At 39.7% G+C, this 27,621-nt stretch overlaps 1 protein-coding gene across 6 annotated transcripts in view; it reads left to right on the top strand.

Annotated features, from left to right (window-relative positions):
- The window catches only part of GRB14 (growth factor receptor bound protein 14), a 134,336-nt gene that overhangs the window by 60,506 nt on the left and 46,209 nt on the right, over window positions 1-27,621 (top strand). For 4 of the 6 annotated variants that reach the window (XR_014713543.1, XM_084642988.1, XM_084642986.1 and 1 more), the window contains 6 exons: window positions 6,247-6,368; window positions 8,209-8,283; window positions 22,999-23,139; window positions 25,587-25,697; window positions 25,892-25,987; window positions 26,681-26,761. Coding sequence is in view for 5 of the 6 variants with exons in the window: in XM_084642988.1 (XP_084499114.1) it covers window positions 6,247-6,368; window positions 8,209-8,283; window positions 22,999-23,139; window positions 25,587-25,697; window positions 25,892-25,987; window positions 26,681-26,761 (626 nt within the window). In the remaining variant the exon portion in view is untranslated. The remainder of the gene's footprint in view (window positions 1-6,246; window positions 6,369-8,208; window positions 8,284-22,998; window positions 23,140-25,586; window positions 25,698-25,891; window positions 25,988-26,680; window positions 26,762-27,621) is intronic. The other 2 variants (XM_084642989.1, XM_084642987.1) reach the window with 1 other exon arrangement.

The raw sequence follows: 27,621 nt of genomic DNA, 5'->3' as shown, positions 1-27,621 counted from the left end.
CTTTTCTTTTTGCGAATACAGACTAACACGGCTGCTACTCTGAAACGTGTCATTTTGCAAGTCCTGAAGACGACATCAAGGACTTCATTCCATTCAGATCTGCAATACTGACATCATCAAGGGGTTTTCGAGTGGTTACAAGTTCATAACTACCTTGGCTCAGAACTAGCATACCCATAAATCTGTGATTTTTGTTTTTCTCCTTTATTCAGTTTAGGTCTTTGTTCCTTAGAGACCAGGAATAGGTGATCTCCGGACAATGGGTTTCTCCACAAGGCGAAGCTTTCAAAGGTTTGGTCCAGAGGTGGGGAATTTGCATTCCCTCCCCAGGGTATTTTCCTAGGAAATCCATTTAATTTTGTTTTCCCTCAAAATATACTACTTATCTGGCCTGTTGTTTTAAAATAGCCCTTTGAAGCTCATAACACTTCCCAGGAGACATTTGTCATATCTGCTTCCTAGAGATGTTACATACAGTCCCACAATAATACATAACCATTTGCATTTTTAATATAACGAATTCCTAAGATACTTTAACTTCATTCAATAAGATTTGTCCAGAATATTGTAGGAAATAGCTGTATCTGTCAGAGCCGTAGCACGGTGAGCAGCGGCACAAGCTACCAACCTGAGTATGTACCCAGAGTATCTAGCTGGGTCTGTATTCTGGGCAGATAGCTTGTGCTGCTGCTTGCTGCTGACCATGCTGTCATGACTGATGCTATTTTTAGCGTGCTAGCTTGATGAGAGTTAGCATGAGCATATCTGCTTGAATTTGGAATCACACCCCCAGCTCCAAATGTAGACATAAATCTTAATCAGTATTATGTGAACTTCATGCTTTCCTGGATGTAGTTTTTATTCATTGGCTATTGTGTAAAATAATTATATGTAGCACCATATATCACAAATACCCTTTTATGAATTAGGGACCTGTCTGCCACTCCAAAATGTTTGTGCTGTGCATTTCTTCCTGAAAATATTGAAGGCGGCTCTGACATACCCAGAGAGAGCCAGATTTTCTCAGTCTGGCGGCAGAGAATCCTGTGTTACCCTGTTGGTTATCCTGGATTTTTGAAGCCAAATTTTGGAGAAGAGGTGAGCAGTATTCCCCACCCCTTTTCCTGATGCAGAAGGACACATCCTCTTCCTCCCCCACCCCCTTATACTCTGGAATGATCTCCATGCTGATCATCTTCTGCAGCATGGCAGAATCATTTAAAATGGAGTATGCAGATTGTCTGGATGCCACAGAAAGGGGAGTTCTGCCATGATTGCAGCCTGTGGACCTTTGCTTCGTTGTGAGAAAGGTGATGGAGTTTGGATGGCTTATTGAGGCCTCACAGAGTTGGAGACTTCTTCTGAGACACCTGAGGTCAGTCTTCAGCACTTGGGACCTGGCAGATAGATCCATCTTTGTTGATTAGGGATTTCTTACAAGTTAAGTCCAAATATTCATCTAATTGCCTCTCAGCCCAATCCACCACAAAGAAGAAAAGTTCCAGCATCCCTACTTGTATTCTCAGTTGGATAATCGAATCTCACAGCAAGGAGTCTGGCATTCTTTTTGCCTTGCCTTCCTCCCAAGTGGAGGATCTGGGGTCTTTCAGTGAGAGCATGTAGGCCTGAAGCCCTCCCCTCAGGCTAAGCCCCAAAAAGGGCACTATTTAGGAAAAGGAAGCAATCCCCCAGCAAGGATGAAATCTTCTCCACAAAAGAAAAGTCGAAGAGCCCAATAAGGTAGAGGACACAAGCCAGAAAGCATTCAAGATACTCATCCTCTTCCATCAGCTTCAGCATCTCCCCTGAATGAAGGAAACTCTTAATATTTGACCATGATAAATGCTAGCCAGAGTAGTAGGAAATGCATTTGAGACAAGAGGGAGGAAAATGGTGGCCACTATCCAGATATTTCTAGAAAAAGAGGATGAACAAATCAAGTCCCGGGGTAAAACTCTTTCTTCCAAAATGAAGACAGAATTTTGCCAACTCCCTTCTCTCCATGACCGGTTTCAGTTAGGAACCTAGTCTGCTGAGAATCAGTATTGTTTGTTTTCATAAGATGAAGTGGCTCTGAGGATGCTGAAAGATGTCCACAGCCAACTATGCTGAAAGCTTTTGTGGAAGTGTGGTCTACTGGTTAGAGCAGGGGACGGGGGGGGGGGGGGAAGGTTGGACTCGTATATGAGTTCTGTTGCTTCAGTTCACCAATCTGTAAAATATCGAAGAATTCCTTACTATGGTGTTGAGACTTAATGTCTTGAACAGCATTTTGAGATTGCAATGGTTTCTACCGATTACTTTCCTGGAAGTTCCTTTGTATCGTTTATGTGAGCTGCACAGAGACTGTACTGTAGTCTTAGGGAGTCCTTTATCCAAGACTGGATAGACAGCATTGTTAAGAAAAGTAAAACAATCCTGTGATTGGATTGGATTAAAGTATAGTACTCTGTTAATAGTTCAATTCCTTTAAAAGGTAATCTGAATCCTATTAGAAGTTCTATAATCTGCTACCTTAAAAATCCTTTGGGTAGAGTTCATATGCTATACCAGGATCTTTACCTATTATGAGGTGATGCACTATGTCTTGGTTTTTGTTCCAAGAAGCAAGTCTCCAGGAGATGGTATTTATTTAAATGTCACAGTGCCAGAAATGTAACAGTTCAAATAGCATACCAGAACAGCACTGGCTTTCTGTAAAAACTTGTGCAAAACAACAACAAAAAATTGTTTTAAGACAGCACCTCAGTTCTCCGTGTTTTTTTTCATAAATATGAAAGATGCATTTTGGAGAAAAGCTGTGTTCCTGGTTCAGTTTAATTTTCACAGAGAATTTTTGAGAAACTATATTGGTTGAATTATGTAGATATGATTACCACACAATTTTGCTTCATTTATTTATCCCTGTGATGAGGGGTTAAATTAGCTTCTCAACTGAGTTGTTGTTTGACTTTTTTTTAAGTCAGTGGGAGTGGAGGTCATTTATTTTCCAAATCCTATGGTATTTAGTAGATTATGGTGGGCTGCTGCATTTTTCCTTTGGTTTAGGCATGACATAATAATAATAGTGGGTTTTCAGGACTAGAGTCTAATGTTTAATTACAGTCCCTTTAATTAAGGTAGTTTTTACCTTGTCATTTCATAAGAGGAAGCCAGTTTGGTGGATTTTTTTTATAACCGTTGTTTATGCTCTTAAATAAATATATGGTTAACTAATTTCTCATACTTCCTTCAAGTGCTAAACAATATGAAAATACATTGGGATTAATATATAAATAAAATTAGTCAAATCAAGGAGTTACCCAATTCTAATTTGTATTATTAACTAAAAAGAGAACTGTTTAAGATGAACAATTGATCTCATCATTGCATGAGCACTATCAGTATATGTGGCCTACAATGAGCCCACCTTTTTTTTCCTACTTGTAGAATTTAGCTGTGTGAATGGTAATAATTCACTCAGTGGAGATTTGGAGACTTCCTGGCACAGTAATTAATCTAGGTTTGAAGACTTGGCCTTATTTGGGCTGTGGATAGTATTTTTTTTGTTTTGTGCAGGTGGGTGTTGCCACAATAAGTGAAGACCATTGATGGAAAGAGGCTGCAATTGTACTCCTGCCCTTCTAATTCTTTCTGGGCCAAGATATTCCAAATTAATTTTTAAAAGATTTTGTGTGCCCAACTTGAGATACCTTAAATAGGGTCTGATTTGCAGAGGACAGGTGCTCCACGTTCTCTATTTGGGCCCTCAAAATGACTTAACCCTTTTGAAAATCTTAGCGATACAGCAAAATTTGGTTCTTAAAAAAAGGATAGAAGTGTACTGTTTTTCCTCTTTAAGGTTGCTACTTCTGTCTAGGAGCACGCGAGCTGTTTGCACACATTAGCGTGATGAGGGGCAGCTGCCGGTGAGGTTGGTGCCCACCCTGGTGGGCAGAGCTGGGGGCGGTACAGCTGCGCTGGAGGAGCTGCCCTGGCTGGGCTCTGGCTCCTGTGAGTGGTGGCCTGACAGGCTGCTGTAGTTCCTGATAGAGCCCTGCAGCTTCACGGGTATCTGCTTTATAGCCATGGATATTCGCATCTGCAGGTACAAATTTTGTATCCACGCAGGGCTCTACTTTTAATATTCATCCTATTAACAGTTTGCTGTCGTACCTGTAACATTGTCTCTTTGAGAAACTTAGAACTCTCCTGAACTCCTTTTTGTTTTAGATTTTATTCCCATAGGCCATTACAAAACTCAGAAGTGGTTGGTAAAGTCTGCTTTTTTTGAAGGCCATTGTCTTTACTTTGCTGTTCTTGCTTCTTTTCCTTAGAATCACGTAATCACCATTTCATGATCACTTTCACCCAGATTGTCTTCAACTTCAGATTCACAATGCTGTTAGTCAGAATAAAGTCTAAAATGGCCGTTTCCTCAGTTACTTCCTCCACCTTCTGAAACAAACATTTGTCCCCAATGTATTTCAAGAATTTAATGGACATTTTGTGTTTTGCTGCATTACAATCACTCTGTTCCCACAGTACTGGAAAGCAGTGTTGCGAGCTCACAATTTTATCACAAGTCTTGAGATACTTGATGTTTCTTAAAGCCCCAGCTCCTGGACTAAAGTGACTATGTAAGAGGGTGGTTTTTTTTTTTTTTTTTTTTTTTAAATTAAGCTTAAAGTTCTTGTGGATATGAAATAAAGCTTGAGAACATGAACTGGCTGTACCTTTAAAGGCTGAAAAACTAGAAGGAAAATACATAGAAACCCCCTCCTTCCCCCTTTCATCTCATGCATTTTTAGAGCTTGACTATGATTTTTTTTTTTTTGGTGCTCTTGCATTTTGGCAATACTGGGGGGAGAGAGAGAGATTAAATAAAATAAGGTGGTTGTGTAAAATTATATAATTTGCAGGGGGACCCAGGAGCAGTAGCTGAAACTATTTTAAATTGTTTATTTGTTGGAATTAATTAGATTTGAAATTGACAGTGACCCTTTAAGTACAATTCAATAAAGTTCCAGAAAAAATATTCCTCACTTACATTTAAAATAACTTGTTTCCTTATTGGTTCATGCCGTCAGCAAAATAAAAATTGCCCACCAAACTTTTTCCTGTGTACTGAAATGTATTCTTTTTTCTTTGTAGCATGAAAGTTACATGACTTGTTTGTTTTTTTAATAAGTGATATCCAATGTACAGAAATAAATTTAGTCACAAACCTGCAAAGGGTTATGCATGGGCTTACCTTTATACACTCCAAGTAGTCTCATTGAAATCAACGATAGTGCTTCTAGTGTTTATAGTTAAGCACATGCATAACTCTTTGCAGGATCAGGGCCTTAAATTCTAAACCATATTTCCTTTTATACAAATGTAGTTTAGTGTTTCTTACATTGCAGGAAACTGTCAAAAATGAGATTAGAAACAGCTTGCAGAGGAGATGCAACAGTATTCTGAAAATCTTTAGAAAAAACTCTGGAGCAGACATAGGCGGATTGATTGGTTTTTATTATCCATTTATATAAGTCCTTTGTTTGCCATTTTGTTTAGATTTTTCTAAATCCCCAATTACTGTAAAGGTAATTAGCAATCAGAATTGGTTTTCAAAAGATTCAAATTCCCTACGTGGCTTTGCAGATCTAAATGTCTGGCATCCAACCTAGTTAATGAGCTCACAGCTATACAAATGGGATCACTTATAATAGCTTTGCCAGCTCTTGAGTAATTTCAGGATGAACTCTTCCAATGTGAAAAAACGCTTTATGAATGAATGTTGGGTGTTTTTGTAATTAACCATTCCCCTTAATTAATTTTTGGCTCCAAGTCTCTCATTTCTCAAAGAAGGAAGTTATACAACTAAGAAGTCTAGCTGCCAAAATCGCCATTTCTCTATTCCAAGCTGTGTAAAAATGTTACAGTATGTAATAAGTTGGCTTTGGAAGAGGCAATATCTCATTTTGCATTTATATGAGAGACTTTAAAACCTTGTTGGTGTTTTGAGGAGGAGGAAATTAGCTTGCTCACCTACTGCAGATATTCATGTTTCATGAGCAGAGTTGGCTTATAAAAGAGCACTGTATAGATTACTGACTTTGGTGACAAAATGTAAAATAGACTTGATGAATTGAAGGTGTTCATATTACTTCGTTCATGTTGGGTTGAACATAACTCTTCATTTGTGGCTGAGCCGAAGTTCTCATGTGTTTACCACGATGGTGGACTTGTGTGCAAGGCTATGTATTTTTCTTTGTTTTACAGAAAGAATGATAGAAGACCACGAATTGGTAATTGAAGTTCAGTCAAACTGGGGAATCGAAGAAGAAAATAGACTGTATTTTAGAAAAAACTATGCCAAATATGAGTTTTTTAAACACCCAGTGGTAAGTCTGTCTTCTTAAAAGCACTGGTTGGGCAGCTGTTACTGCTGCCCTGACATGTGGCATAGTGATGAGGGGGAATGCCAGAAATGCAGGAGGACTTAGAGTGAGCTGTAAAATGTAATGGAACCTAAATCTACCTGTGACCTGTTAAAAGGAAAGGAAGAATGATCTTAAATCACTATAGGTATGTCTATGCAAGAGCTGGAAGGTGTAAATTCCAACTTGAGGAGATATGCCTACATTAGCTCCAATTGCGTCAGTGTGCTAAAAATAGCAGTGTAGTCGCCACAGCATAAGCTCTGGGATGGGCTAGCTGCCCAAGTACATATTTGTGGTCTCAACAAGGTCGTACTTATGGCAGCTCCCCACATCTGCCCCATTTGCCCCACTGTGACTATACTCTAGTTTACCACACTAGCTTGATCAGAGCTAATGCGGGTATGTCTCCTCAAGCTGGAATTTACACCTTCCAGCTGTGGTGCAGACATATCTTAAGGGACACAAGAGCTTTCGGTTCTATTCCTTGCTCTGCATGTATTATCTTGAGCAAATCATTTAATCACTCTCTCCCTCAGTTCCCTATTTCTGAATGGGGATAACTCCCCATCTCACAGAGATGTTGCTAAATTAATTAATGGTGAGGGGTCGGATATTATAGTGGTCCATGGAAATAACTTAGACCCAGTACATTGGTTGACCATGGTCATGCAGCCTTGGTGGGCAATATAGACTCTCATTAGCTTACCGATCAGGGCCCAACATGAAAGGTTACTTTATGTACTTTGTGAAGGATTTAATTTGGGAATTGTCCAGCTATTAGGAAAGACTATCATTTTAGATCTGGGACCAAATCCTCAACTGGTGTAAACCTGCATAGCTACAATTCAGTCAGTGGAGCTGTGCTGACTTACACTAGCTCTGGCCTACAATACCTCTTTTGTATTTTTGCAAGTTTCCCCCATTTGATCCATATTAATATCACACAGAATAAAGAGAGCGTTCACAACAAATCAGAGGGGATTTTTTCTGAATTAGTAAAAGGTAGCAAAAAAATATATTAACCAACATTTTGTTTCAAATAAGATTTTAAATGTTTTTGACAATATCTCCCACTTATTTCCTTCGTCCACTGGGATACCATATCAACTTTAACAAAACTTTCCTTTTTAAATGCATTTTCCCTCTTCCTAGATAGTAATATGTTGAAGCCTAGGGCAGGCCTATTAGGCGTGAAGGCGTGAGTGAATGATAACCTTAGATTGTCAGGTAATGTCTACACTTAAAAAAACCCAAACAAACAAAAATAACAAATCACAACAGCCAACAAACCACAACCTAGCAGCGAGTATGAGCCTGAGTCAACAGACTTCGGTAAATGGGACTTGTGCAGGTTTCAAACCCTGGGCTCCAGCCCAAGTGGGAAGATCTATACTGCTGCTTTAGCCCCATAGTGTGAGCCTGAATCAGTTGACCCAGGCTCTGAAACCCACTGGCACAGGTTTTTGCAGTATATATGTATCCTAAGTATTGTCCTTCCTGCAGTCTGACTTGATGCAGCAGACCCTGCATTGAAATCTTTTAAAAAAACAAAACAAAATAAAAACCCAACCAAACTTTGAAGTTTGCTCTCACAAACTCAGCAGCTGAATCTACAAGATACCACAATATGAGGCTATTTTAATGGATTCCTCCCCTTTCCTAAATTCTTTGAGAGGTGGGGAAATCTCATTGTCTTTTTGCTCTGTGCAATTGGGTGGTGGATCCGTTTATATGTCTAAGAGAAATCTGAAGGTTTTTGTACTCACATTTACAGAAGTTTTAATATGTTCTATTTTAACAGAATTATTTTCCAGAGCATATGGTGTCGTTGTCAAGTGAGACCAGTGGAATGATAGGCCACGCCCAGATATTACAGGTAAACCAGTTTACAGCAGAATACCTCAATTTCAGGTGTCTAGTTTGTGCGTACATAGTATTTTGTCACTGACCGAATTGTAGTGGCCTATTGGATGACTAGAGAGACGTCTTGTCATGAACCAAAAAGGTAATATTCCCCCGCTATGCCGTTCTGATATAACTGCACCTGGAATGATTCAGTTTTGGGGAATTCATTGCCGTAAAGATATTGACCAATTGGAGGGAGTTCAGAAAAGAACAAAATGCAGAAAAAAATGGTTTGGTTGAGTTGGGTGGGGTAACTTGCAGGAAATGACTGAAAGATTAAAGTAGTGTAGCCCATCTAAAAGGCTGGGAGCCCAACAGTCCTCAACTGTTTGACAGTGGTACACACAAAGGAAAACAAGGAGATTTTTAACACATTGCAAGTGGAGTAAAGGGATGAACTTAATGAAAGGAAGATTTAGACTGATTGGCAGAAAAAAAAATCTTATGGCTGGCATGGTTTGTTAGTCTGTGGAATGTTGCAGTCTCCCAAAAGAAGTGGAAGAACCTAGTACAATGGTCCATGACTTCCAGGTGTCTGGGCACTATGGTAATACAACAAATAATATCCACAGTATGTTTTAAATATAAGCTGGATGCATCATTTTAAATGTAAAATGGGGAGCAATCTGCAGAATAGAAAACAATCCTGTAGTGGCCATGAGATGGACCCTAAACAAGGGGATCTTCCCTTTCTTTTATTATATATTTGAAATGGCAACACTTACACATGGGAAAGCTTTCACTGGTGCTAGAGAGAGCAACCTACCATATGTATTTGGGGCTAAAAGGGTGTTGAAAAGGAACAGTGACAAAATAGGATTTTTTAAAAAAAGTTAAAACCGCAAGATTTGTTAAAATTGGAAGATAGTTTAATATACTCTGACAGGTTTCAGAGTAGCAGCCGTGTTAGTCTGTATTCGCAAAAAGAAAAGGAGTACTTGTGGCACCTTAGAGACTAACGAATTTATTTGAGCATAAGCTTTCGTGAGCTACAGCTCACTTTGGGGAAAGCACAAAGTGCTTTAAAAACATTAATGAATTAAATTTCAAAACATGCCTGTTATAAGTGTAGGATGCTGTCAGCGCTGATTCCCCACTCTGGCACTTTGAGTGCAGAAAGTGGGGGCCCACAAGGATTCTAAAAATTTAATATCGGCCACTCCAGGCTTGTATCAAACTCCCAAGGTTACAGCTTTTCTCTGACTTTGGATGGGTAGCCACTAGGATGACCAGATGTTTCGATTTTTATAGGGACAGTCATGATTTTTGGGCCTTTTTCTTATATAGGCCCCTATTACCCCCCTCTCCCGTCCCGATTTTTTATGCTTGCTCTCTGGTCACCCTAGCCACCACCCAAATTCAAAAACCCCTTCGAGAACCCAGAAAGGCGCACTTGTGAATTCCTTCCTGTGGGGTACTGTAGAAAGGGTTCGTCAGGGCTCGTCCCTCTCCGGGGCAGCAGGGAACCACACCGCCTCCCTTAGTCCCTGCACTGGTCCCTGGGGAATCAGTCGAGTCACAGGAGTCCTGGCTCAAGCTGTCCGGCCGGGGCTGAGCAAACACGGGTAACAGTTAGCAGTTGACAGGCCCAGGCAGAAATGAGTTTGAGGCTCAGGCCCTCAGGCAGGGGCTGAGCAAATGCAGGTAAATAGCATACCCAGGCTTCAGGCTCTGAGTGGCCTTGAAAAAGGGGAGACTGCCAAATAATGTGTGGGTGGCAGGGAGGGACACAGGCCCTCCCATTCCACTGCGTCCCAGCTCAGGGCCCTAGCAGCGGCCAAAGACCCGCGGCTGTGTCAGTGGGGATCCTGGCTGCAACACACTGATGTGGGTTCCGGCAGTGTTGCAGCCAGACTTGGGTCGGCTGCCCCCGGCCTACTTCGCAACTCCCTCTCTGGAGGCACCTGTGTCAAGGTGGTGCCCTCGGGGATCCATCACCATTGGATGCTCGGGGTAGCTGGCGAGGGGTAGGCTCGGCAACTCTCCCACACGCTGATCCGTGTCAAGTATCGGCTGGTCAGGCCAATCTCCAGGTCCGCCACTGTTTGCTGGAGTCCAGAGGTGTCTGGCCCCTCCAGTGGCTGACGCTCTGGGGTTGGGCTCTTACACTTCCTGTCCAGCACCTGACCCTCTGGAGGGCAGCCTTGGAGTGCTCTGGCCCTGCCCACTCTGGTGTCTGGCAGAGCTTATCCCTCTCCAGGGTGGTGGGGAACCACACGGCCTCCCTACAGGTACTCTCAAGCCCTTTCACCCCTCCCTCAGGGAAGAGCTGAGAAGGAAAACAAAGGAAATCAGCTGTTGCCATCAGCTAATTAAACAACATATGCACAAACCAGAGGGACACAAAAATCCAATCCTGTTCTTAAAAAGGGTAAATTTTTATTAAAAACAAAAAGAAAGAAAATACATCTTGAATTTAGGCTTTTTACTAGATTAAAACCCCGCCAAAAAACAATTTACAAGGATTAAGCATCAAGATAGCTTCCTTGAGGTTCAGTTTAAAGGTTACAAGCAAAGCAAAAGCATCTGGGGTTAGCGCACAGGAGTCCACAAGCCATAAAGAAATTAAGAGAGAAATCTAATCGTGTCTTCCTAGACATTTCCTGATCTACTTACATATCTGGAGTCTGGTGGCACCTTAAAGACTAACAGATTTATTTGGGAATAATCTTATCAAGAAGTGGGTTTTTTACCCATGAAAGTTTATGCCCAAGTAAATCTGTTCGTCTTTTAAGGTGCTACTGGACTCCTCATTTTTGTGGATACAGACTAACATGGCTACTTCTCTAATACATATCTGGGGTTTTAAATGAGTAGTTTCTAGGTATGATCTAATGATTTTTCATACCTGGCACAAGCTTTTACAGCATAGCTCCAATCCTGTCTCTGCTCTCCAGGAGAGCAAACCAGACAAAGGGGAATTTTTTCCCCAGTTTTGAAAAGTTCTAGCCTTCCCATTGGCTCTTTTGGTCAGGTGCCCACTCCCTCCCTTTTATGGACTTTTTAGCCCTTTTCAGGTAAAGCAAGTAGAGAACAGCTACTAACAGGGGTTTTATGGCTGGCTGGCTGGCTGGGTGTCCATAAAAGGGAGCTACACCCAGCCCCTTCATTTATCACAGATGCATTTTACAGAAAGGAGAGCTAAAGTGAGTGGTTAGGTTTGTGGCAGAGTTAAGATAAAGTGTAGATTTCCTGATTCTAACCCCCTGCTGTGGGCAAAATGTTGAAACTTAGATGCTTTTAGGTTCAGTCCCTAAAATCATCTTCAGGAACCAAAAATAAGAACATTTAAAAAAAAATCTACCTTTCAAAGGTGCTGACCCTTTGAAAATTGGGCCATTTTTCTTTTGCTGCCTAAATATGGATTTCAGAGTCTAACTTTAGGCACCTATATTTCAAAATTTTGGTCTCTGTGCTCATAGAATTTAACATCTCTTTATCTCAAAAGTGATCTCATAGTTTTGAAAGAAAAACTAAAGTATATCTGCTAAAAACCTGTGTGCAGAGCCAGTTTAAGGCCTATGTACCACTAAGTCACTTAAGTCCTCAAAAATAGTGTTTAAGCAGTGCATAGTTTGTATGCTGGCCTTCTGCATAGGGTTCAGTTTTACTCCAAATATGAAATTACAGGTTAACTTGTCAATCAATCAAAACTGGATAAAACTGTTTCTTGTTAGTATATTTTTTTACATAGTATTGTCTGATTATTTATATTTGGTTCAATAGGACTTACTAGACATTAAGTACAGAACACCTTTGTGACTTACAAAGCCATCATGCACATTTCAGCAAAAGGCATTCAGTAGATCATTTAAAGTATGCCACTCTTTCCTTGGTAACTTTCATTAACACAAGTTAATGGGCTTGTGTCAAGGTTCCTCCCCCACTCTGAACTCTAGGGTACAGATGTGGGGACCTGCATGAAAAAACCTCCTAAGCTTATCTTTACCAGCTTGGGTCAAAACTTCCCCAAGGTACAAAATATTCCACCCGTCGTCCTTGGATTGGCCGCTACCACCACCAAACTAATACTGGTTACTGGGGAAGAGCTGTTTGGACGCGTCTTTCCCCCCAAAATACTTCCCAAAACCTTGCACCCCACTTCCTGGACAAGGTTTGGTAAAAAGCCTCACCAATTTGCATAGGTGACCACAGACCGAAACCCTTGGATCTGAGAACAATGAAAAAGCATTCAGTGTTTTACAAGAAGACTTTTAATAAAAAATAGAAGTAAATAGAAATAAAGAAATCTCCCCTGTAAAATCAGGATGGTAGATATCTTACAGGGTAATTAGATTCAAAAACATAGAGAACCCCTCTAGGCAAAACCTTAAGTTACAAAAAAGATATACAGACAAATAGCTATTCTATTCAGCACAATTCTTTTCTCAGCCATTTAAAGAAATCATAATCTAACACATACCTAGCTAGATTACTTACTAAAAGTTCTAAGACTCCATTCCTGGTCTATCCCCGACAAAGACAGACTATAGACAGACCCTTTGTTTCTCTCCCTCCTCCCAGCTTTTGAAAGTATCTTGTCTCCTCATTGGTCATTTTGGTCAGGTGCCAGCGAGGTTACCTTTAGCTTCTTAACCCTTTACAGGTGAGAGGAGCTTTCCCCTGGCCAGGAGGGATTTCAAAGGGGTTTACCCTTCCCTTTATATTTATGACAGCTTGCATTATTATCTGTGACATGCTTGGTCAAGTATCAAGAGCGATGTTAGTTTTAACAACCCAATTTTAAAATTCTCTTATGGTTTTCTGTGGGTTGAGATATATGCAAATAAAATATTCTCTAGCTATGTGTTAACCATTTTTCTTGCCTTTCGTTATAAGGCAAGAGTAAGAGAAGATAAGAATTTTGACTCCTTCCTTTTAAGTCAAAGAGCTGAAATACCTAAAAATGTACTGATTTGTTTTCCTTAGTTCTTTTCTAATAATCAGAGTCATAGAAATGTAGGGGTGAAGGAGACCTCAAGAGGTCATCTAATCCCACCCCCTGCATAGAGGCAGGACCAAGTATACTAGACTATCTCTGACAGGTGTTTTTGCAGCCTGTTCTTAAAAACCTCCATTGAAGGGGGTTCCAGAGCCTCCCTTAGAGGCATATTCTGGTGCTTAACTATCAGATGTGCATTGATTTTTAAAAATTGTTTCTGGTAGCACTTCTCAAAGAGCTAGAAGTTTAATCCCTGCCCCCAACAAGTGTTAAGTCTAAAGAAGAAGGTGAAGGGGTTGTGATGCGTAGATGGTACAAGGCTGTGTCATAGTCTACTTTAGGGAGGCACAGTATTTGTGCATACATTCCTTGGGCATTGAGAGTGGAATCACTGAGCATAGCTCATATTCTGGGTTTTTATGAATGTGATCAATTTTAAACATAAAAAATTAATAGATCAAATGGATTTTAAACCTGAGGCCTTCACAGTAATATTAATAGAATATTCTGATATTTCATTTTTATCTGTTTCTTTGAGAAATTATAGGTCTTGTAGTATGAATGGATTCATTTATAGTTCACCTATTTCTAGTAATTAAATGTGAAGCTGATGTCTTCAAATCTAATTTAAAATCAGATTTTTTCACTTGTAAAACCTATTCAGTAGCTTGCACCAGTGCTTTCTATGGCAACACCCTCCACACCTTTTCAATAACAATATATGGATAAAATTTCATGTTGTTAGTTCTTACAGATACTCCCATTGAGTTAATCATGTGCATAGGATTAGGTCCCATTTGAGCTAACTTGGATAGTGGGTGAAATCCTAGTCCCACTGAAGTAAATGTTAGTTTTGCTATTGACTTTGATAGGGGTTAAGAGTTCATCTTTTACTTATATGAATAACACTTCTCTGTTCTTCGTACTATTCAAAACTTTTGGCTGCAGTGGTTTTTGGGACCAGGATTATTTTTTTTTTCACTCTGCAGAATATTGTTAATTATTTTTGTACTTTGAGAGCAACAATTTCACAATTGTTAGTCTGTAAAATTATCCTGATTATGCTTTTCTACTTTTTCTTTAAGGGTAGCTCTATTTTCCCCAAGTCTGGTTCGTCAATAGATGCAATTGATATTCAGGTTCTGTAGGTGTACTTTGAGTTCAGAGTGCAAATCTTGTATTGACTAATTTAGCTGCTTCTTTCTTATTGCCTTTTCAGCAGAATGCAAATACATTAGAAAATACGTGTAGATTGCTTGTGAAAAATGGCTTGTACATATGCTTTGGAACAAAGTATTTTTATCTTAATATAAAATACATGTTAAAGAACAGGGCGCACTTCCTTTCTAGACAATTAAAATAGTTTTTGTATGAAATATATACACAAAAACTATGCTAAAAGAGCATGAAGGCTGCAAAGCACTCAATTCTGGCATGTCCTAACTTTTGAGTACTTGACTTTGCAACCTTAATGTTCTCTTTAATGTAGTTTTGTGTGTGTAATTTCTGAGGTCTTTAATTTTCTGTTTTTCAGTTTGCCTTTTTAATCCTATGGGAATAGCCACATGGGACATCAGCAGGGTTTGAGTCTTTAGATCCACTTCACAGACCAGTAAGGTGTCATCCTTTGTGGACTAGAGAGGGATGAAACATACTTTGCCAGAGGGTTTCACAGACATTTGCTGATGACAGAGAAATGTTGAGACTCTGGAATCTTGAAGAATCTCCCCTCAAACCTGACCCCTTCTGCCCTGTTCTCTTTTTTCCCCTCTTATCAGCCCCAGTTCCTTGTCTCATTCCTATTTTTCACTCCTCTGTGCTCCTCACTCCAGTCCCCATCTCCTGCTCTGGGCTCCTCAGCAGAGTTTGTCTCCTTTATCCCCCATCCTGGCTTTCATTCCCAATCTCCCTCCTAGCTCTATCCTCTTTGGAACCCCACTTCAGGTAGTTGAAGGTTGCTATCAAACCCCCCTAACTCTTTTCTCTTCTGCAGACTAAATAACCCCAGTTCCCTCAGCCTCTCCTCGTAAGTCATAAGCCCCAGCCCCCTAATAATTTTTGTTACCCTCCGCTGGATTCTCTCCAGTTTGTCCACATCCTTTCTGTAGTGGGGGTACCAAAACTGGACACAATACTCCAGGTGTGGCCTCACCAGTGCCGAATAGAGGGGAATAATCACTTCCCTCGATCTGCTGGCAATGCTCCTACTAATACAGCCCAATATGCTGTTGGCCTTCTTGGCAACAAGGGCACATTGCTGACTCGTATCCAGCTTCTCATCTGCTGTAATCCCCAGAACTGCTGCTTAGCCAGTCGGTCCCTAGCCTGTACCAGTACATGGGATTCTTCCTTCCTAAGTGCAGGATTCTGCACTTGTCCTTGTTGAACCTCATCAGATTTCTTTTAGCCCAATCATCCAATTTGTCTAGGTCAGTCTGGACCCTATCCTCCAGTGTATCTACCTCTCCCCCCAGCATAGTGTCCTCTGAGAATTTGCTGAGGGTGCAATTCATCCCATCATCCAGATCATTAATAAAAATGTTGAACAAAACCAGCCCCAGGACCGACCCCTGGGGCACTCTGCTTGATACCGGCTGCCAACTAGACATTGAGCCATTGATCACTACCTGTGGAGCCTGACAATCTAGCCAGCTTTCTACCTACCTTACAGTCCATTCATCCGATCCATACTTCTTTAACTTGCTGGCAAGAATACTGTGGGAGACCATATAAAGGCTTTGCTAAAGTCAAGATATATCACATCCACTGTTTTCCCTGTATCTACAGAGCCAGTTATCTCATCATAGAAGGCAATCAGGTTGGTCAGGCATGACTTGCCCTTGGTGAATCCATGTTGACTGTTCCTGATCACCTTCCTCTCCTCCAAGTGCTTCAAAATGGATTCCTTGAGGACCTGCTCCATGATTTTGCTGGGGACTGAAGTGAGGCTGACTGGTCTGTAGTTCCCTGGGTTCTCTTTCTTCGCTTTTTAAAATATGGGCATTATATTTGCCTTTTTTCCAATCATCCGGGACCTCCCCTGATCACCATGAATTTTCAGAGATAACGGCCAAGGCTCTGCAATCACATCAGCCAACTCCCTCAGCACCCTTGGACGCATTAGATCTGGACCCATGGACTTGTGCATGTACAGCTTTTCTAGATAGTCCTTAACCTGCTCTTTCACCACTGAGGGCTGCTCACCTCCTCCCCATACTGTGTTGCCTAATGCAGCAGTCTGGGAGCTGACCTTGTCTGTGAAGACAGAGGCAAAAAAAGCATTGAGTACTTCAGCTCAAAGCATTGAGTCTCCCCCAACCTGGGTCCTACATCCAGTCTTCATGCCCATCCAGGCCCAAACTTCCACACACCTCCCAATCTCTTCTCAACCCACCTCCCTTCCTTGTAGGGTGACCAGACAGCAAATGTAAAAAATCGGGACGGGGGTGGGGGGTTAATAGGAGCCTATGTTAGAAAAAGACCCAAAAATCTGGTCTGTCCCTATAAAATTGGGACATCTGGTCACCCTACTTCCTTGTCCCATTCTACTTTCTTCACTGCCTTCCCCACCACATTCTGTCCCCTCTGCGTTCCAGACAGGCTGCCATACTGCATGGGCACCAGCAGGGAGAGCATTGAGTGTCAGTATTCTTGGTCTCAGTTCTGATGTTTGGTTCTGCAGCATCCAGGAGTGGCAATTGCAAGGAAAATCCTGCTTACCTCTCTGAAGCTTGGGGCTGCAGCATGCCCAGTTCAGACGGAATCTGGAAAGTTCACTTGTCAAGTCTCTACTGAGCATGTGTGAGCTGTGTTTTCCCCCACCCCTCCAAGGTTTATAAACTGAGGTAGCTGGGAGTTATTTGACAAAACATTTGTTTTCAGAAAATGCTTCTTTGTTGGAACCTAAACTTTTCGTGGAAAGGTTTCTCCGGGGAAGGGGAGAGAGATGTTTAGCCAAAAGCCCAGTGGATAGGACACTCACGTGGAATGAAGGAGACCCAGGTTTAAGTCCCTGCTATGAATCAGAGGAGCAACTTTCACATCTCATGTGACTGTTCACCAGAATGTTAGCGTTTTGATTTCTGGTTTTTCATAAACATTTTTGATAGGACTTGGGTTTGCCTCAATGCAGAATGGAAAACCTCTTTCCACCCAACTCTGTTTATAATCTGGTCAAATCTGGGCTGGCTTCCATGGGAACAGCAAAGGTGACTTCCTGCCAAATTTCATGTCCCTGCTCCAAAGAATGAAGGCATTATAACTTTGCAACAAATATGGTAAAATGGTTTTAAGATGGGCAAACCAATACATTTTTCCATAACCTTGTTTGGAGAAATTGATGAACTCCTTTTGTAGAAACGTTCCAAAAATATTCAGCTTGAGGCAGATGCCCAGCATGGAAAATTTCAGTATGGACAGGAAAAGTTTGGCAAAGGTTTAAGCAATTGAAAACTGGACTTTATAGTGGGAGTCATTCGGCAGCTTCACCTGTTTACAGTGCTACCAGCTCTGCCTATAATATAACTGAGCCCAAAATGTTATTTTTCAGTTAGTAATTTTCAAAGATACTTCCAAAATATACCCACAATTTATGTGCTAAATGTGCACATATAGCCCTCCATTTGTGCCTTGCAAGAGGGCATGCTCACAAATTTATTGAAAATTTTTGGAGGCAATTCTTAAATATTGATCAGTAGTAACACACATGGAGCAAAAAGGAAGATTTCAGCACCAAATTTGATTTTATGAGACTGAGTTAAAATCTGAGCAATTAAGAGAAACTTAAAAGCAGTCTGGGTACAAACTGGAGACAAAAAGGCTCTAATTCAAATCTGAAAGTTTAAAAAAAAGAAGCTGGTTTTCTCTGAAATTAGTCTTCGTCCCATTTCATCTGTGAGAGTCAGGGTCTCTGCTCAAGAAGCAAGATGGTGCATCTAACTTCAAGGGCGCTGTTAACTGCTCTAGCACTTCAGATGTTTCACTGTAAGTTCGGGGGATATAATAATGAATAAGATTATATAAGGGGAAACATAACTTTAGGCCGAGATGTTCTCATGCAAGAACATCTACCTCTTCTAACTTTCCTCTTCCTTAGTTTTTATGTTCATCTCAGACATTTGAGTTTGCATCCTTGTGTTACCTGCTGAATTCATTTCTCTTTAAGTAGGCTTTACAGACGTACAAACCAAGTTATAAATGTCTGTGATGCTGTTGTATAGTAGAATCTGTAATACATAATGACATTTTACACCAATGATATTTACAGTTCATTTGCTATAAATCATATCGTATACTTCATCCCCATAGAGTAAAATACATTGAATATTACTGCATTTTATATAACCAACCCATCCTTTTTTTGAGAGGAATCCTCTAATTTTCTATACTTTTTACCCAGTGTTACTTGGCTCCCTAATAAAGCTTTTCTTTGTCATTGATGATTTCTTCCAGCTGTGATAAACTTTGGTCTCAGCTTGGTTGGGTTTTGATCAGAGTATATTTATCATCCTACTATCGTTTACAACTCCATAACCCAAAGAGCAGGTTATTCTTATCCTTGTCTAGGATTTTCAGTATTCTTTCATCATGGCAGTAATGATTTTGTCTGATGCTGTTAGTCATGATGTGTTTTGCCATGCAATCTTTTGCTATCCTGGGAAGAAAAAAAACCTGATTTAGTCTTGCCTCATTCCAAGTACTGTTGTTGTGGACTACTTTAAATTGATAACACTAGTATGGGTGCAATATTGGTTGCTAAAGCAGAGCTTTGTTTTGCTTTCAGCAACTTTGGCCTGCTGTTGAAGGAATGATGTTTTGGTTATCATTTTGTCATGGGTATCTTCCTAGTGAGAGGATAGGTGCAAGGATACAGGGCCTAAAATGGGTGTCTTATGGGGTTAGGGAGCCATTAATTGAATCTTCAGACAAAATGGGCAAAGGTACTAAAATTAAGAGCCATCAGGGAGAGGTGGGGAGAAATCTCCCTGAAGAAAATCAACAGCTGGTCTGTACGAGACAGTTAGATTGACCTAGCTGTATCATTCAGGTGCGTAAGCCCCAATGTAGACAAGGCTAGGATGACCAAAGAATTCTTCCATTGATCTAGCTACTGCCTTTGAGAGGTGGATTTACTGCAGCGACCAAAGATTCCTTTCCATCACTGTTGTAAGTCTATACCACAGCACTGCAGCTGTGCTACTGCACTATTTCTAGTGTAGACGTACCCTCAATCTTTCAAACTCTCCTAAAGCCTCCCTTTGAACTTGGTCTGTAGAATTAAATTACAGCTTTAATATAGTGTTTTTATTCACTCTCGCATGTGCCTGAAAAATAATGTATTTGTATGTTTACGTTATTGATCTTCCTTTTTGTCATTTGCCGAAAAACCTTCTTAGCCTTGATAATATCTCAGACACGTACACTTTCAAGTTGAGATTAGAATGTCTTTGCCTCAAACTTCTTGCTTCTAGAAGCCCGCATTATTTGATTTTTGTGAGTTCATCAAGCAACGTTCAAAACCAAAAGCAATAAGAAAGCAAAATTAGTGTTTCCTTCTTTTCACCAATCACAATTTTTATGCCTCCTTCAAGTGCACTCTTGCATGATAAATATCACTTATGGCTACTGAAATGAAGCTGTGTTGTGGAACAGTGCCTACATTTCAATGGAGATGTTGTTCCCTTCAACTGTGAGCAAAGCTGGAAAACAGTTTGTGTAAGCAACTCTAGGCCCTGGTTCTGAGATTGTTCTGTGCATGTATAGTCCTGTTGATGGGACTATTGACATAGAGGACCTTGTCTATTCTACAATTCTGTGGGCAAAAATTTTACTGAGGAATTTAACCTTTGCTGCAGAATTGTGCTCCACAATCTTTCCTCTTCATTTTAAAAAATGTGTTTAGCTCTTATGGCCATGGGGCAAACCTCAGAAACATGAAATGAATGGTAATTAAAGCAATGTGTCTGCCTGAATCTGTAGCAAGGCTGAAACAATAGCTCTGAGATACACACTGCTCTAATATAATTCAAGGCTCTGTGGGCTCAGTGATTCGGTAGCCATAAGAATTTAGCATATTTCCTGATGGAATTAGCCATTTTTCTGCAACCAGGTGCCTGATACTTTGTTCTGACTTCCTGCTCTCTTGGATTCTGCCAGCAGCTTTTTGTCTCCAGCTTTCCCTACAAGCGGAAGTTAATTGGCTCATAGTTTACAGATTCTAAGCCCAGAAGGGGCCATCGTGATGATCTAATCTGACCTCCTGTGTAGCACAGGCCATTGAACTTCCTCAAAATAATTTGCAGAGCATAACTTTTAGGAAAAAACATCTAATCTTGTTTTAAAAATGGTCAGTGAAGGAGAATCCACCATGACCCTTGCTGAACTGTTCCAATGGCTAATTACTCTCACCATTAAAAATGTATTCCTTATTTCCAGTTTTAGTGCATGCTTCCTGCCCTGTGCCATGAAGCCACAACAGGCATCCAACATTCAGACAGTGAGCAGGGAGTGCCACGGGACGCATCCGATGACGTGAGCTGTAGCTCACGAAAGCCACGGGACGCATCCGATGACGTGAGCTGTAGCTCACGAAAGCTCATGCTCAGATAAATTGGTTAGTCTCTAAGGTGCCACTAGTACTCCTTTTCTTTATGCGAATACAGACTAACACGGCTGTTACTCTGAAACCAGAAATACAAGTTCATGAGCTAGACAGCTTGGAGAAAAGCAGAACTGCCAAGGACTCTGGAGCCAGGGAGATGAGCCATTGCAGCTAGTTACAGCATTCCCCTTTCCTTGCCATTCAGGAGGGGAAGGTGGTTCTGACCTGACTGCCTAGAAAACATTGTGCATAGTCCAGGCCCATGGTGTGGAGATTGGTTTGTTTGTTTTGTTTTGTTTTCTATGATGGTTATTTCAGGATGTGGGTTTTTTGTGGCAATCAATAATTGTATTTCAATATTTATTGCTGTATGCGTTTGTGAGGGTGTAGAGATGTGGGAATGAAGGGTATTGCATGATAGAATAAATTTAATATTGCTTCAGAACATGAGTTTCGGATGCACAATTTGCTGCAGAGTACATAAAGTTACACATCTGCTTAAGACTTTGCAGGAACATGGTTATAGTGTATCAGACAAATTACTGTGTTAGTAGCAGAACATAAGTCCTTTTTTTATTTACAACTGAACCTCTTAGCTAGAGCAGATATTTTCCTCCTTTAGGTAAACTGATCTATTTAATTCTTTTGACAGGGATGTGCTGGGAAGAGGTAGATTGGTAGGAGTTGCCTCTGTCAACTTTTTCTGTTCATCCTTGAAAAGAAGGAATGGAGTGCTGATCCCAGGAGGGCTCATCACTTTCCTTAATAGATGTGTACAGGGCAGAGCAGAGAGAGCTATAAAAAGCCTACTATTTTAGAGGCGTTGAAAGTACCTGTGTCGGGAAGGGATGCTGTGACACCTTGCATTGGAAAGAAGGTACTAACCTTCCTTGAGCAGTTGGGCGGTTATAGAGAAGAGTGAATGGAGTCCTCTTCCCAGGTGTCTGAAATCCTTAGAATAGCTGCAGGGACTTGCACAAAGGACTCCAAGATGAGAGATTTATATGAGGGAAATGGATTGAGAACCCCTGGCCTGGAGCTGAATCTGTTTCTTGGGTTGAATTAGGAAGTGTTCCAGTATCTGATACAATTTCTTGGGCATTCTGTCAGATTTTCAAAAGGCATGATATATTCCTTTAGAAAATTCAGTACAAATAACAAGGGCAATGCATTGAACTAGTAAGGAATGCTCTTTATGGAGTGTATATATCCCTTTATCTGGCTATTAAAGGTCAATTCCCTCATAATAAATGGTATTTGCTTCTCTGTAGCTTCAATGTTAGTAAAACTACAGCGTCACATTGGACCAGAACGTTGTGGTAGCATACTGTGTAGATATCTGCAAACTATTCTAGGGAATAACAAATTTTTACCTTGTCAAGGACTTGGAATATTTCTCAGTCTAATGTACTTGCAAAATAATGCAGCTAAATTTTTTTTCGAAGGAGGAAGGCTCTTTTCCAGAGGGTTTGAAATTTAGCTTTGATTTCAGGGTCACTTTATGCACACTTTAATTTTCTGTCAATGCTCAAAGTGTGTATGTTTGGGTTTGTGTGAGGTAGAGTGAGAGGGGTTGTATGTATAAGTGGTGATATGTTCCGTCACCCCCAAATGATGGCATGTGCCTACCTCTTATAAACTTAACTTGTTTCCTTTCCAGTGGTTTATCAGCTGGCGGGAGTTAGAATTGGGAGATATGGCATTAACCCACCACTTTTAAAAATAGAACAAAAACAAACAAAATACCTTAAAGCATTGTTTTTAATCTTACAAACTACTGCCATGAATATCTGTCTGAACTTTCAAGTTTGTAGAAGGCTGTTCTTTCTTTTAGGGTGCAAGAACTTAGGTTTTATATTTTATATAGTGTTATTTATTGCCTTCTCTAAATTTCTGATAAATCTTTGAAGGATTAACCTCTTCCTTTAGTTACCAGAAGCTTTGTTCAGTGTCTTCTGTGCTGTTGTAAGTAGATGGTCCCCCTGTTTTGAGGCATGTGTATAATTTTCCATTTTTGAAGTGTGTATTTTTAATTTTTAAACATTTAAATTTTGGTATAATGTTGGCAAAACTGTGGAATAGTATGTCAATAGAAGAGAAAGCTGGCTTCAGGTGGGAAATACATATGCAATATTTTGTTTCAGATGTTCCTAAGTTCCAGCACATATCCTGAAATTCATGGTTATTTGCATGCAAAGGAGCAGGGGAAGAAATCATCATGGAAAAAATTATACTTTCTTTTGAGAAGATCTGGCCTGTATTTTTCCACTAAAGGGACATCAAAGGTAAGACTAAAATATGATAGAGAACAATATGCATAGGGTAAGCATGTATTTTCATTTGCAGTAGTTTTTAACCTAATTTTATTTCAATCCATGGTAATTAAAGGAAAAAACCTTGCTCCCAAATTTCCTATTCAAGTGTCCATTCTAAGGATAAAACATGTGATTGATGGGAGTAAGGATATGTAAGAACAGGGCTTCAGAATAAATTAGAATTTCCTGTATAAACCCGAGTACTCTGGCCTAACAAGTCTGGTTCATTCTGATTGTATTAATTTAAATTTATTTTTCAGTCAGTCAACACCAGAGCTCTTCAAAAATAAATTCTGCATTTCAGATGTACTGGTTGAGAATTTTGAAGGGTGAGAACATAAGCAAACGTTAACTGTTGTTCCTGAATGTACCATTTGGACCTGTCTTTCAGAGCATGTATTTATTTTGAAGCAAATGAAAGGAGAAAATTTGCAGAAAAATAATTTGTAGGAAAATGTTTGGAGCACCTCAATTTTTATCATGGCCTTTTGTATCCATACCTCCTCCCCACTTTACTTGTTCAATTTTTTTTCTATACTGGAAGCATAACTATTGACACCTGTTAAACAGGGTGCTTTGGAGAGGAGAGAACTTTTATGTAACCCACTTAGGAAAAAATGGTTTTCATAGAATCATAGAATATCAGGGTTGGAAGGGACCCCAGAAGGTCATCTAGTCCAACCCCCTGCTCAAAGCAGGACCAATTCCCAGTTAAATCATCCCAGCCAGGGCTTTGTCAAGCCTGACCTTAAAAACCTCTAAGGAAGGAGATTTATGTCCATTTATTTATTTATGATTTATGTCCATCTGAACTTCTGTGTTAGCTGTCAAAGTATTTCCACAGCTATCCTCATTTAATTGAGGAGACAAAGAATCAAACAAAAGAAACTTGACTGGTTTCAGCTTGGGGAATAGAACTAATATTTAGAATGGGACTGGACAGTAATGGCTAAAATATGTTGTTTTCTTGGTTCAGATGATGCCTTTTAAACAAGGGAATTAAAAATAAACTGCAAAGTGACTTCAAAAGTTCTTACATTTTAAGATGTAATGAATTGTTAAGCATTATGGCTTATATCTCATATGCTTTTCCAGAAATCAGTTCATTGGTGCTACATATTTTTCTCACAAAAAATTGAAAGTTTGCTTTTTTGGCTTTGTCTAGTTTTGGGCATTTTCCTCTGCTGCAGCAGGTAGGCTGTTCAGTGGCCTTTTTCTGGATGTCTTCAGTCAGTTCAACTTCTACAGTCATAGTATCAGGAAAGCTGCCATTTGGAACAAGATAAGAGCCTCAGATGAGTGTAGTTATTGGTATTTAAAGAGGCTATCTGTCTAAAAGGAGAAGTGCTCAGTGTTTCTCTCCCTGAAAATGTTCTGTGTAACTTTCTCTTTTTTTATTACGCTTTTCCTAACTTACTATTAGTTTCCTTTTAAAGGTAAATTGCAAGTTTAATTTTTGTAAATTTCCTTAAGCTGTGTGTGTGTGTGTGTGGTATTTTTATTTACAAGAGGAATGCTGCTATTGTGTCTTAAGGCAAATGCACAGAACGTAATTTAAAACTGCTATACAGTTGTCGTCTCTCCCCCTCCCCGCAAAAGGAACAAGCAGCTCCCTCCAAAACAAACAATTCCTCCATCCAGCCTCTTCACAAGGAAATGCTGGATGATGAGATAATCATCACGTTATGCAGTCAAGTTTGTGTCTTAAAATGGAGTAAAAATTCCTATTTCTCTAAAAGTAGGTGGCCAGTTGGTGTGACATTTCACACCAGGTTAGTTTTTATACCCTTTCAATTTTCTGTGTAGTATGGTTTTGGTTTCTCCTCGTGCATTTTTAATAGTTAGGATTTAAGTTCCACTTGAATGGTTTTTCTTGCGAGGTTTGCTTTTCACTGTTGAGTGATATCTCAAAAAATACTATCTACCAACGCAAAGCTTGTTAGGAAGTTAGGACTTGAGGAGATATGATGCAACAGGGAAGCTTTTAGTTTTTGATTTAGGGCCATTTTTTGGCCATTGTTCACATTATATATGAAAAATATATGCGTTGTGCACAAACCTTATTGATGGAGGCCAGGTGCAAACTAACGTGATTAATAGGGCTGGGTGCATGCAAATCTGATTTGGATCAGATATATAAAAGCCTCATAGATGGAAAGCACATAACTTGATTGATGGTAAGGGCCTAGGCACATGTAAACCTGAGTGGTTGATAGGGATGTATTTTTAGCATAGATAGAACTATTTTTTTTAATATGAATTGTAGTATATTTCCAGGAGAGATATTTATCATGTATTTAAATAATTTACTGTATAAATATTAATATTTTTCTGATTTTCATAGTTATTTATTATTTCCTTCATTGGTTTATAATAAAGCAAAAGGTCTAATTGTTTTATATTGCTTTTCCTTTCAGGAACCAAGACATCTGCAGTTTTTCAGTGAATTCAGCAGTAGTGATATGTATATGTCTTTGGCAGGCAAAAAGACGTCTGGAACACCAGCAAACTATGGATTCTGCTTTAAGGTACAGGCTTAATATTTTGATAGATATATGCTAAAGCAAGCCACAGTTCTTAGGTAAGCTTAAGTTTCTATGATCTTTTTTTTAAAAAAGAGTCAGCTGTCTATTATAAAATAGGAGAATTAGTGGCTTTTATTTCAACAGGTATTATCTGCAAGATATGCATTAATGATAAACAATGTGCTGTGGCCTTCTAGCCTAACAAAGCAGGAGGCGTCAGAGACCTGAAGCAGCTTTGTGCAGATGATGAGCAGAGTAGGACCTGCTGGATGACAGCAATTAGATTACTTAAGGTACAATCTTCTGTGAAGTTAATTTCTTGCCACTAATTTACTAGGTTAAGTGTTTTTACATTCTGGAATAGAGAATCAAGGGTTACTTGTAGGTTTCAGTGTAATACAAATCCTTAATTTTGTACACTGTGGGCTCTTTTTGACTTCTCCCAATAAAGAAGATAGATACTGAATTTCCAGTACAATAGAAAAAGCTGGCATTGCTGCTACTGGTGCTGGCCCCGATTATGATGCAAGAACTTATTTGAGTGGTAGAAGAGCCTGTTTTTAGTTGCAAAGTAGGCAGAATGGGTCATATGGTGCCTATAAATGGCTAGAATTAACATACATGTAAGTTATTTCTTAAGAAAATGAAAACTGTAGCCATTTACTCATTCTGGTCAACTTTTTTTTTTTTTTTTTTGAGGGTAGCAAAATTTATACATTCCAGTTTTGGACTTGGAGAATTCTCTTAAATGTAGTGGCAGAAAACAATAATGGAAAAATATATTTCTAAGGAAAGGATTCCTATTGTCTGTGCAGGCAGTTCTATTTTTAAATTAATTAAGCTAATAAAAGTCAAAATCTTTGAAATCCATTGTATAGTATTCAGGAGCTCCTGTATAATCATTTTTATTTAGTACTTCAAGGTGGTACTACAAAAATCCCCACAATAAACTAATAGTGATAAGGCACGTTATTTTTTGATTCTAGTATGGAATGCAGCTGTATCAGAATTACATGCAACCATATCAAGGTAGAGGTGGCTGCAGTTCTCTGACTATATCACCTATGGTATGTACTGTAATAACTTATTGAGCAAATAAACTTCTTAAAATGGAACCTATGGCAGAAGCAATGGAACCTGTGTCTGTGATCCTAGAAATGTTTGTGTGTGTGCTTCATTTTAAGCACTTACCAAAATCTTTAGGGAGAATGATCAGCTGCCCTTATTGACATTGGAGCCGGAGGTTGAGCCAGTCAGGAAGCCCTTACTGATTCCTTGACATGCACTCCCCCTGTGTCTCTTTCTGTGCCGAGTGGATCTTGGTGCAGGAGAGAATCTAGCCCTGTATTTGAACCATGCTCTAGCTAAGAGGAATATTAAGCAATTCACCACTTTTGTATAAAGAAACCAATCAGTCCAGCAGCACTCTTGAAAAAGGATTAATATAAATGATCAAACTGAGATTATTCTGTATATTCATTCTCAGTATAAAAAGCAGTTAATTTTTCACATCCCTGAATCATAGTTCACAACTGTCTCAGCAATGCAGGTCCCATTCTCTAAACTCCCCTACAGGCAAACATTGCCTTTTATCCAGTCCTTGTTTGTACCTTGGTAAAAGTTTAAGTAGGCTGTAATTCATTGGCCCAATCTTCAGCTCAGGATATGGCCCCAGGATTTGAAGTCATTCAGTTGTGATCTCTGATGAAGTAATTGCAATTAAATGTTTTTGATAGGATAGGCTGTCCTAATACATGTTGTTGAAATCTCTTCTACTTCCATTTATCTGAGTTCTAAAGTAATCTTTCTAGGGTTGGAACTGAATAGGAATATTTTAAGGGCAGAGATTTTTGGTTAGGCATGTGTTTTGTTCTCTACACATTGCTTCAAATTATAGAAGGGTAGGGGTTTTTCTATTTATTTATAT

This window comes from Lepidochelys olivacea (genome assembly GCF_965140295.1).
Source record: "Lepidochelys olivacea isolate rLepOli2 genome assembly, chromosome: 11".
Classification (NCBI taxonomy): Eukaryota; Metazoa; Chordata; order Testudines; family Cheloniidae; genus Lepidochelys; species Lepidochelys olivacea.
This window is presented reverse-complemented; position numbering and strand designations above follow the sequence as displayed.